The sequence below is a fragment of the Hyperolius riggenbachi genome, chromosome 2 (genome assembly GCF_040937935.1).
Source record: "Hyperolius riggenbachi isolate aHypRig1 chromosome 2, aHypRig1.pri, whole genome shotgun sequence".
Taxonomy (NCBI): Eukaryota; Metazoa; Chordata; class Amphibia; order Anura; family Hyperoliidae; genus Hyperolius; species Hyperolius riggenbachi.
In genome coordinates, this window is record NC_090647.1 from 339305666 (window position 1) to 339318071 (window position 12406).

At 44.5% G+C, this 12406-nt stretch overlaps 1 protein-coding gene across 1 annotated transcript in view; it reads left to right on the forward strand.

The window, feature by feature from the left end:
- Nucleotides 1-12406, forward strand: part of ELAPOR1 (endosome-lysosome associated apoptosis and autophagy regulator 1) — a 120612-nt gene that overhangs the window by 27362 nt on the left and 80844 nt on the right. Inside the window, exon 2 of the mRNA XM_068269442.1 lies at nucleotides 9058-9178. Within this exon, the coding sequence (XP_068125543.1) occupies nucleotides 9058-9178 (121 nt within the window). The remainder of the gene's footprint in view (nucleotides 1-9057; nucleotides 9179-12406) is intronic.

Here is a 12406-nt window from a genome sequence, read left to right on the forward strand (position 1 = left end):
CTTCAACGAGGACCTCTCCTTCTTTACGTCACATGTGGTTTTCTGGGGCCGTTTTATTGACAATGTGCTAATATTATGGGACGGCCCCAGGGACCTTTTTGAGGGATTCATAGAGGTCCTCAATACAAACCAAATTGGTATGCACTTTACTTTCGAGGTTCTTGACCTGCAGATTAGTAAAGATGAGGATGGTGCACTCCAAACAGAAATATTTCGAAAACCAACAGCTACAAATGCTCTGTTACATTGGAGTAGTGCCCATCCAAAATCTTTAAAAGCTGGCATACCAACAGGTCAGTTCCTGCGGGCTCGCAGGAACTGTTCCTCTGAAAACACCTTTGAGGAGGAATGCAGCCTTTTATGTAACAGGTTTGCACAGAGAGGTTTCCCTAGACATGTTGTGGATAGGGCATATGACAGAGCCAAGACCACCCCACGTCCAGACACATTGATCACTAAACAATAGGGATGGGACGACGAATCCGGCGAATCCACGAATCCCTCGAATATTAGGAAATATTCGTGATTCGTGGATTTGAATCCCGACGCCATTTTCCACTGTACGAATCCGCCGAATCCCGACGCTGCATCGCCGCGCATCCGCCGCTCGCATTCGTCCTCTGACCCCCCGCGCCTCCTCCGCCCGCCCGCATACTTAGTATCAACTCACCTATCCATAGCGGAGCGCAGAGCGGCAGACCTCTCGCTGACTTCCTGGTTCCCCCTAGTGACCGGCTCTTACAATGACGTCATCAGTAAAAGCCGGTCCGGCCACTAGAGGGAACAGGGAAGTAACGAAGAGGTCTGCCGCTCTGCGCTCCACGGGAAAGGTGAGTAGATACCTATGCAGGGGTGTGCGGAGGAGGCACGGGGGATGGAGAAGGCCATTGGGGGTGAGCAGAGGAGGCATGGGGGGGCGGGGTCTACCTACCTATCAGACACTATACCTACCTACCTACAGGCCACTATAACTACCTACAGGCCACTATACCTACCTACCTACCTACCGGCCACTATCCTTACCTTCCTACCTACCTACAGGCCGCTATACCTACCTACCTACCGGCCGCTATACCTACCTACCTACCTACCTACAGGCCACTATACCTACCTACCGGCCACTATCCTTACCTACCTATCTACAGGACGCTTTACCTACCTACCTACCTACCTACAGGCCCTTATACCTACCTACCTAAAGGCCCCTATACCTACCTACATACCTAAAGGCCACTATACCTACCTACATGCCTCAATACCTACCTACCTACCCACCTACCTACCTAAAGGCCCCCTATACGTACCTACCTACCTAAAGGTACCTATACCTGCCTACCTACCTATACTTAAGGCCCTATACCCTGCTACCTATACTGAAGGTCCCTTTACCTACCTACCTACCTAAAGGCCCCTATACCTACCTACCTACATACCTACCTATACTTAATAATAATAATATAATAATAATAATAATCTGAACATTTGTATAGCGCTTTTCTCCTATCGGACTCAAAGCGCTCAAGAGCTGCAGCCACTGGGACGTGCTCAAGAGGCCACCCTGCAGTGTTAGGGAGTCTTGCCTTGAACTCCTTACTGAATAGATACTTGACCTAGCCAGGATTTGAACCCTGGTCTCCCATGTCAAATGCAGAGCCCTTAACCAGTACACTATCCAGCCACTACTTAAGGCCCTATACCCTGCTACCTATACTGAAGGTCCCTTTACCTACCTACCTACCTACCTAAAGGCCCCTATACCTACCTACCTACCTACCTACATACCTACCTATACTTAAGGCCCTATACCCTGCTACCTATACTGAAGGTCCCTTTACCTACCTACCTACCTATACTGAAGGCACATGTACCTTACTACCTATACTGAAGGCCCCTATACCTAGCTACCTACCTATACTGAAGGCACATATACCCTGCTACCTATACTGAAGGCCCCTATACCTAGTTACCTACCAATACTGAAAGCACATGTACTGTGCTACCTATACTGAAGGCCCCTATACCTTGCTACCGATACTGAAGGCAGACGTACCTTGCTAACGATACTGAAGGCCTCTATACCCTGCTACCTACCTATACTGAAGGCACATATACCCTGCTACCTATACTGAAGGCCCATATACCCTGCTACCTATACTAAAGGCCCATATACCCTGCTACCTATACTGAAGGCCCATATACCCTGCTACCTATACTGAAGGCCCATATACCCTGCTACCTATACTGAAGGCCCATATACCCTGCTACCTATACTGCAGGCCCCTATACCTTGCTACCTATACTGAAAACTACCAATATTGAAGGCACCCATACCTAGCTAGCTATACTGAAGGCACCTTTACCTCGCTACCTATGCCTGGGTACCTATACTGCGGGCAACTATACCACGGATCGCACAATTCTTATGTGCAGGATTCGTTAGATTCGGGATTCGAAAGGTTTGAGATATTCGAGAACCTTTTTAGATTCGGATCCGGATTCGGATTCGAAGAAATTGTGGATTTGTCCCATCCCTACTAAACAACGACCAATGACCACCAGAAATGCCCCTAGGCTTATTGCTTCTTTTTCGAAACAGTCCCATAAGATTTTTAATATCTTGGAAAGATATTGGCCCATTTTACACCAGGACAAAGAGTTGACTAAATATTTACCTACGAGGCCATCAGTTACATATCGCCGCACAAAAAATCTGAGGGACATACTCGTTCACAATACCTTCTATGAAATGACACAGGCACGACCAACATGGTTACCCCCCAAACCTAATGGATCCTACAAATGTGGCCACTGTAAGGCGTGCCCATTTATGCCAAAAACAACAACTTTCACATCGAGTAAAAATGGGAGAACGTTTTCTGTCCTCTCGTTTATCAATTGTAACACCCCAGGCCTTGTGTATGCCTGCAAGTGCAATTGCAACCTGATGTATGTAGGATTAATAACTAGACCTTTGAAACAACGGGTCCTGGAGCACATTGGGGACATAAAAAACAAGAATGAAACCTCTGTGGCACCGCATATGAATAGTGTACATCAAAATAGACCTTTTGAAATCAAATTCTGGGGGGTCCAAAAATGGTCCATGGGGTTACGAGGTGGGGATTTGGACAAAAAGTTGCACCAACTGGAGGCAGGTTGGATCTATAGATTAGAGACCCTGGCACCAAGTGGTCTTAATGAAGATTTTGCTCTGTCAAGTTTCCTCTAGCAATGCAAAAGTAACAACACATGCATTTGTACCTACATACGTACCTCTTGTGTGGGCAGTTTAACACATCCTGTTTGCGCGGGCGTTTTCGCTTTTCGCGCGGTCGCGGGTTTTCGTGCGGGGCGGTGGCGTTTTCGCGTGCGGGTTTTGGCGCGGGAGCGATATTGGTTTCGCGCGGGGATTCTAGGTCGCGCGGTGCGGGGGTTCGCGCGTGGGCGCCCGTGCTGGTGGTTGGCGCTCTTTTGTGGGTCGGGCCCATTCTGTGTACAATTGGACCTGTTGCTTCCCTTGCCCTCTTGAAAGGTATACTTTATTATGCAGGCTGGGCTCATGTATCAGCTTCACCATCTGCACAAAGATGTGTTACACTGCATAACTTGTGCTATATGGGAGCTGCTGCCTTCCCTGCTCATTTGTGTGGCTTTACAGTGGCTTTCTTGCATACATATGTGTATCAGTACTAAAGTGAGACTGACAGTTATGATACTTGTGTCAAGTCTCTCCCCATACTTGTATATATGTTATTTGGAGACCTGTTGATCACTGGTTTACAAGACTACAATCCAGCTGATTGACCAGTGACTCCTTACGTCACTTATTTTGTACATATAGGTTAGGTCCTTTGTTGGGACATAGTTTGTGAACAAATATTACCTGTACTCCCATTCGGTTTGTTTATGCTCAAACACAATTAGGAATGATAGCTGAATGAATTGTGCGCCCCCTCCTACACTGCGCCCTGAGGCTGGAGCCTCTCCAGCCTATGTCTCGGCCCGGCCCTGACTGTAAGCACGTGCCTACAGGCGCCTGATGATGGAAAGGCAGCTCCCTCCCCTCCCTGAGCGCCTCCCTCCCTCCTTCCCTATGCAGAGTCCCCAGCAGAGCGAAAATGAGAGGATACTCTCCCAGCTCTAAGCATTCCACTGGCAAGATCTTCCTTCAGCTATCTTTATCTACCTCACACTTGTGGGCACAACTAGCTACTTTGTATTAGTTGTCAGAAGTGCCCTCAATATTAAGGGGCACCTGTGGCAAACTAAGTTGGGCAGAGGCGACAGCTGGGTAAGCCAGCATAGGTAAGTTGCAGTTTTGGAGGGGATTTGTGGATTCATGGTGTAAGGATCCCTCCTGTAGCGTATTCTGTCCGTTGCAATGGAGCTGCAAACGGACATTTCTGGCTTATCTGCTTGCATTCCGTTGTGCATTTGCAATGGGTCTCATTGTCATTTGCAATCGCTCTGCAGTTCTGGGCAGCTCAGGATGCTGTCATCATTCCACCAATTGCTTGTTGCAGCTGAGCTGTGGCCAGATAGCCCTGGATTTCCTGCATGCATGTTATTACATAATACTGCATGTATTTCTTATGGGAGTCCTTTGCATTCACAGCCAGCTAGCAAATGGTAATCAAGCCAGCTCAGGATTGAGTGATTACCATTCAGCTGTGTGGAGATTTGCATACTTGCATCCATTGGCTGATGCTAGCATAAAAGTCTGCCTCCCATTTCATACCCCGCCCGTCATAGTGGTCAGTTCGCTGATCTGCTGGGCACCTTGTTACTCTGTATAGTTCTTTTATTGTAGTTCTATGCGACCTTATTACTTGTGCTTTAGCTAGTTCTTGATAAATATATATGCAGACTTGCTAATATATATTTATCCATTAGTTGAGCCGTTTGTTATTTTTCTTATTATTGTGTATTGCCTAGTTCCATGCTTGATGGACGTTCGCTGCATCCGCGGTGGGTCAGTGAAGTCTATTATCCAGATAGCTTGGATTCTTGGATTCTGCCATCACCACGTTGGTGACTGGTAGTATTCCTGCTACTCTAGTTTCTCTGTGAACGTAACTATAGGCTGCAGTTGCTATTAGTTACGTTCTATCCTGTAGTCTTGCCTGGGTGTATGCTTGCTGGTGACTGTTGTTAGCCTGCTTGCTCTGCTTCTGTGGACGTGACTGTGAGCTGTGGTTGCTACTAGTTACGTTCCAATCTATAGTCCTGTCTTGTACCTGTCTGAATGCTTGCTATCGCCAAGGCAGCGCAGTGCGAACTAAGGCAGCACAACATCGCACTGCGTTGCCATTGTGTTTTATTTGTAGCGATATCAGAAGCCCAGAGCTGCAGTTGCTCTGGGCAGCCTGTGTAACCTCTTCCATTATCCAGCTCTTAGCCTTGTTGCGCTGGGTGGTCAGAAAGTGTGACCCCCCCCCCCCAGCATTACACATGGAGGGTGAAGTCTAGGGTGCGAACACTTTTGCCTATAGGCTCCTGCGATGTAAATCCAGGCCTGCTTTTGGCTATCATCTCTTCTTTATAAAGACTAAAGGGCTTAAAAGTAGAACTCGAGATTTCCAGCCAGTGAAAGCAAGGTTTGTGCTGAGTTAGGGGTTGGCCAGCTTTCAGAATTATGATAAGAGGTAAATATGAAACATGAACCAGATTCCTCCAGAATATGCCATTCAGGGTGAACACAGTGCCTTTTAACCCTCTGCCAGTCTGCAGGTAACACTGCTTTTAATTGTTCCTGCCTTGGAGTTTTGAACAGATAAATAGCTGTTGGCTATTTCCAAAGATCTTCAAAGCCAGGGGATTTCTTGTGTCTTGAAAGAGTATTCATTATAGCCCATGTTAAATGGGAACTCTAGCTTTTACTGCCACTCTGTTGGCCTCTGTTTGTATTTGAACTTAAGCTGAATACTCACCTGAAGACGGATCGGGGAACCTCACAGTGACAACACCCGACTAAGAGCATTCTCTTGATCCATCTTCCTACGTGTGGGAGCACATGACGTCACGTGGCAGCAACAATTGCGGTACCTTTTGCAAGAGTCGTCAAGGATCTTAACAATCCGATCCACCATGACGGTCATAATCGGCCTGCATCACAAAACGTTACTTGAGTAATCATGCACATAAATAGCAAGATCGCAGAAACGATCGCTTGTCGCTCAAAAGAATCACCAATCAGCAGGAAGGGAGTGTGAGCCTTAAAGGGACACTTAAGTCTATGTAAAAAAATGAGTTTTACTCACCTGGGGCTTCCAGCAGCCCCCTGCAGCTATATTGGGCACACGCCGACTCCATTAGATGCTCCTGGCCCGCCGGCAACCACTTCTGGTTTCAGCGACAGGAGCCGACAGGCCGGGAACACGAGTGATTATTTGCGTTCCTGGACACAATACCGCCCTCTATGCTGCTATAGCATATTGTATATAGCATATAGCAGCAGAGAGGGCGCTATTGTGGCTGGGAACGCGGAAAATCACTCGCGTTCCCAGCCTGTCGGCTCCTGTTGCCGAAACAGGAAGTGGCTGCCGGCAGGGCCAGGAGCATCTGATGGAGTCTGCGTGGGCACGATACAGCTGCAGGGGGCTGCTGGAAGCCCCAGGTGAGTAAAACTCATTTTTTTACAGAGATGTAAGTGTCCCTTTAAGTTAAGGAGCTTTGGGGTTGATTTATAAAAGTTACTTATTTTCACCTTAACTGTAAAGAGTGCTAATGCATGAGATAAACAAATAAGGAGAGATAATTCATTAGCTAAATAGATAAGGAGCGCTAAACCATGAGTTATGTCAAATAAGGAGAACTAAACCATGAGTTATGTCGAATAAGGAGAGCTAAACCATGAGTTATGTCAAATAAGGAGAGCTAAACCATGAGTTATGTCAAATAAGGAGAACTAAACCATGAGTTATGTCAAATAAGGACAGCTAAACCATGAGTTATGTCAAATAAGGAGAGCTAAACCATAAGTTATGTCAAATAAGGACAGCTAAACCATGAGTTATGTCAAATAAGGAGAGCTAAACCATGAGTTAAGTTAGATAAGGAGAGGTAAATCATGAGTTAAGTCATTTAAGGAGAGATAAATTGTGAGTTAATAAGGTGACATAATTTAACAGAAAAGTTTTGTGAATCAGGCCCTTTGTCTGTTATGCATGTCCTGTCATGACACCTACAATAAAATCTGCTTGAGAAAAAGATTTTCCTTCTAGCGTTCGTTTCATTCTATCTATACCCAGAAAAAGTACTAATGTTGCTAATAGTGTCTGGATAAGAGCCTCAAGTGCCAGGTGGATGTTAATCCCCTTTTCAGTCTCCCCATTGGTCATTTAATGTGATGCATGGCTTCTCAGGTCAATGAGAGTTCACCAACTTTGTCCTAACTTCTACATACCGTATATCTGCTCCAATCTCTAGGAACTACTGAGCATTTAGACATACAGTTTTATAAGTAATATTTTACTTTGTAGTTTATTATTATGTGCAGGGGTGTAGCAATAGCTATAGCAGGCATAGCAGCTGCTATGGGGCCCTGGAGCATAGGGGGCCCAGGTGGTACTTAATGCATTTACCATGAACTTTATTGTGTTCCTCCAACCTCAAATTGTGTCTCAGTGCCCATGAACTATGTGCAATGTTGACTGCACGAGAATGTAAATTGCCCAATTAGCTCATATCCATGGGGTAGGGGCAGGTTGGATTGCTTAAGAGTGCCCAGATCTTGGGGCCCCATGAACTCTAGCTATGGCATTGATTCCATGCTTAGTTTATTATGCTTAGGTTTTGTTTAGCGTTACCGTAAGTTTCTACAATTGTCAGATGATCTTTGCCCAGATTTGACCATTCTTGACCATTCTTTATTGTACTGAGAAATTATGAAACATCTATTGGAAGAGTGATTAGCCAGTTTGGGGTTTGCTTTCAATCTCTTTTCTTTCCTTCCTACAATCAGAGATGTATCCTCTGTGTCTTTGTTTTCACTGTATCAACCTGAACATCTTTTGAGCTGTACTGTCATATCTACTCTGTATGCTTCAATCTTCTCTGATCCAAAGCACTGCCCACCACTCCTTAACTAAGGTGAAATGGCATAATTCTCTGAACTGAATCCAAAAGGAGAGGCCCCTAGAATGTATTCCCCTGACGAGTTCTAGTTTGGGTGAAATATGCTGCATCTGTGTTTGTAGGGGGAAGGGGGGGGGGGGTAATGCTCTAATTCTTACTTTACTGTCTGCTGTAGTGTTAGGTAGAGGGATTTACAATAGAGGGTTTTAGCAGAATGTGCAGTGTGGAGTTTATGTGGATAGGCCACACATTTAGGCTTTCCCAACTGTCTATTTGGCTGGCGGCCACCCAACTGCCTCCATGTTTACTATGTCTGAACCTCTACGGGCACCTCATATTGTATAGGTCTGAGTACTTAGCCTTACGGGGGAAACAAACACCTGTGCTGATGCAGCATACATGTTTGAGAGACCCACAGCACGTTTCTGGTACTTCTCTGTGTATATATTTGTTGTTACTGCCCCAGATTTTAATTCAACCAATTAAAAGTTAAAGTATAAAATTTCCCTGAGTGCTTATGATTAGTTTTTTGTGAAATGGCATACTCCTCTTAACACCTGGGACTAGGATCTGACAACGGACAGAGGGCCCAATCCAATTCCCTTTTTCTCCTAAGTTTTCTCCTAGGAGATCATTCTTCATCTTCTGTTTAAAATAACTTTTCAGCACTCTGCAATTGAAAAAGTAGCAAAAACCAGGTGAGAAAGTGCTATCAAAATTATTCTCAGTATTTTTTGTTTACTGGTCACCGAAAAGGAATTTTATTTATAATGTGAAAATATCACCTAGGAGAAAACTAAGGAGAAAAGGTAAATTGAATCAGGCCCGGTATTCTGTAAACAAAAATACAAACAAACTAACACAGGATCTTTCACAGGAGGCAATAACAAGACAATTCCATCTCATAAAACAATGCTGTATATATTGCTGTATATATGATTATATAGCCAATGTAATATTTTATTTCTCACTTCTCTGAAGTCAGAATACCACTATGAGTATACTGAATGTGACAGCAAAGGCACAAGATGGCGTGTGGCGGTTCCTCATACTCCGGGTCTCTGCACAGGACTTCCGGATCCAGTCAAAGGCACAGACTGCTGTAAGTACATACTGGCAAGAGAGGAGCCAAAGATCCACGTGTATTTAGGCCTCTAATGACATGACTAAATGACTGTTCACATCTGTGTTGCGAAACTGATGTTCTATCCAGTGAACTAATTAAAATGTTGGGTAAGTTTACTTAACTGAAATTTTCAAAAGATCACAGTGTTTAAAAAATACTAGTATGACTCGGTATCATTCTGTTTTTTTCTGTTTATCCAATAAACTTAAAAAAGTATTAATAAATCATTTTATCGAGAGATTTGCACAGAGATTGTCAGTATGTGCAAATTAAATCCTCTGAGGTAAGGCCATAAGATTGGAAATTCTCACTGTCAGTAATTGTGTCTTTAAGTTCCCACTGGTGGCAGCATTTGTCGACTTTGCATGGATTTCTGCTGTCCACCAGCAGATGGCTCTCCTCTGTCTGGGAACTGTGCACCTGCAGGCCCACCTGCAGGGCGAACTCACTGAACAGTCTGAACAGCCACATGACCAACTTGCAGCACAAGTAAAGGAAACTTGTAAGGCGAAAAAAGAGTTTAAAGAGACTCTGTAACAAAATTTTGAGCCTTATTTCTTCTATCCTATAAGTTCCTATAGCTGTTCTAATGTGCTCTGTCTTACTGCAGCCTTTCCTAGTTGCACAGTGTCTGTGTTATCTCTGTTATATGATCTAATCTTCTCTCCTCTGTCGGGTCTGTCGGTCTCAGGCAGTCAGGCTGGAATGTGCTGTGCTGCTTGTGATTGGATAGAAGCTATACACACCCTCTCCAGGCCCCCTGCACACTCTTTAGGACTCACACACTGAGCTACTCTCAGCCTATCACTTGCTATGTCTTTTGTTTGTAAACACTGCATAAAAATGGCAATTACAAGCCAGGATTGCAGCAGGCAGAAACAGCACAGAGGGGCCCAGGAGAACATAATGAATAGAATGGTATGCTTTTTATTGTAATAATTTTACAGTACAGATTCTCTTTAGCTTACCTGGGGCACCTACCGGCGCCCTGCAGACGTCCTCTGCCCATGCCGGGACAAAACGATCCTCCGGTCTCCCACAGTGACCCACTTTCATTTCCAGCAACTCAGCCAGTCGAAGGCCACTGCGCCTGCATGGCTCTGGCCACGCACGTCCTCTACCCCTCCCCCCAAGCCTGCAAAAACACATAGACAAGTGTGCTTCCCTCCTCAGCGGTCTAATAAGTGAACATGTTTTTACATCACCAAAGTTGCATTTGCTGTAGCACTACTCCTATCTCTGCAAGGGGGCAAAATGATTAATTCAGTGTAATTGCATCACTTGCCAGGGACACACTGGGAGTTTTCTTTTTTTGTATATATATATATTTGGCCCCCTTGAAGTTTTCCACATTTTGTCATATTACTGCCACAAACATGAATCCATTTTATTGGAATTCCATGTGAAAGACCAATACAAAGTGATGTATACATGAGAAGTGGAATGAAAATCATACATGATTCCAAACATTTTTTACAAATCAATAACTGCAAAGTGGGGTGTGCGTAATTGTTCATCCCCCTTTGGTCTGAGTGCAGTCAGTTGCCGATAGACATTGCCTGATGAGTGCTAATGACTAAATAGAGTGCACCTGTGTGTAATCTATTGTAAGTACAAATACAGCTGCTCTGTGACGGCCTTAGAGGTTGTCTAAGAGAATCTTGGGAGCAACAACACCATGAAGTCCAAAGAACACACCAGACAGGTCAGGGATAAAGTTATTGAGAACTTTAAAGCTGGCTTAGGCTACAAAAAGATTTCCAAAGCCTTGAACATCCCACGGAGCACTGTTCAAGCAATCATTCAGAAATGGAAGGAGTATGGCACAACTGTAAACCTACCAAGACAAAGCCGTCCACCTAAACTCACAGGCCGAACAAGGAGAGCGCTGATCAGAAATGCAGTCAAGAGGCCCATGGTGACGCTGGACGAGCTGCAGATATCTACAGCTCAGGTGGAGGAATCTGTCCATAGGACAACTATTAGTCGTGAACTGCACAAAGTTGGCCTTTATGGAAGAGTGGCAAGAAGAAAGCCATTGTTAACAGAAAATCATAAGAAGTCCCATTTGCAGTTTGTCACAAGCCATGTGGGGGACACAGCAAACATGTGGAAGAAGGTGCTCTGGTCAGATGAGACCAAAATTGAATTTTTTGGGCAAAATGCAAAATGCTATGTGTGGCAGAAAACTAACACTGCACATCACTCAGAACACACCATCCCCACTGTCAAATATTGTGGTGGCAGTATCATGCTCTGGGGGTGCTTCTCTTCATCAGGGACAGGGAAGCTGGTCAGAGTTGAGGGGAAGATGGATGGAGCCAAATACAGGGCAATCTTGGAAGAAAACCTCTTGGAGTCTGCAAAAGACTTGAGACTGGGGCGGAGGTTCACCTTCCAGCATGACAATGACCCTAAACATAAAGCCAGGGAACAATGGAATGGTTTAAAACAAAACATATTCATGTGTTAGAATGGCCTAGTCAAAGTCCAGATCTAAATCGAATCGAGAATCTGTGGCAAGATCTGAAAACTGCTGTTTACAAACGCTGTCCATCTAATCTGACTGAGCTGGAGCTGTTTTGCAAAGAAGAATGGGCAAAGATTTCAGTCTCTAGATGTGCAAAGCTGGTAGAGACATACCCTAAGACTGGCAGCTGTAATTGCAGCAAAAGGTGGTTCTACAAAGTATTGACTCAGGGGGCTGAATAATTACGCACACCCCTCTTTGCAGTTATTTATTTGTAAAAAATGTTTGGAATGATGTATGATTTTCGTTCCACTGCTCACGTGTACACCACTTTGTATTGGTCTTTCACATGGAATTCCAATACAATTGATTCATGTTTGTGGCAGTAATGTGACAAAATGTGGAAAACTTCAAGGGGGACGAATACTTTTGCAAACCACTGTATATATACTGCATATATATCCCTTAAATTTCTTCTTGTAATTTGTGAATAAACTTCAAAGTTAAAGTGGAACTAAATTCATAATTTTCTCTATGCTGTAAAAGATTACATACAGCATGATGACCTTTATGGACAAAGAAAAGTCTTCCTTACATCACAATTTATGGAAATCCTACAAAAAAAGTTTGGAACTTGGTTTCACTTTGCAGAGAGCACTGAAGGGGTTAAACCTCAGTGTTTACCGTATGGTGAGAGAGCCCCATTGGTGCTTTTGCAGTCTATTTACAGCTGC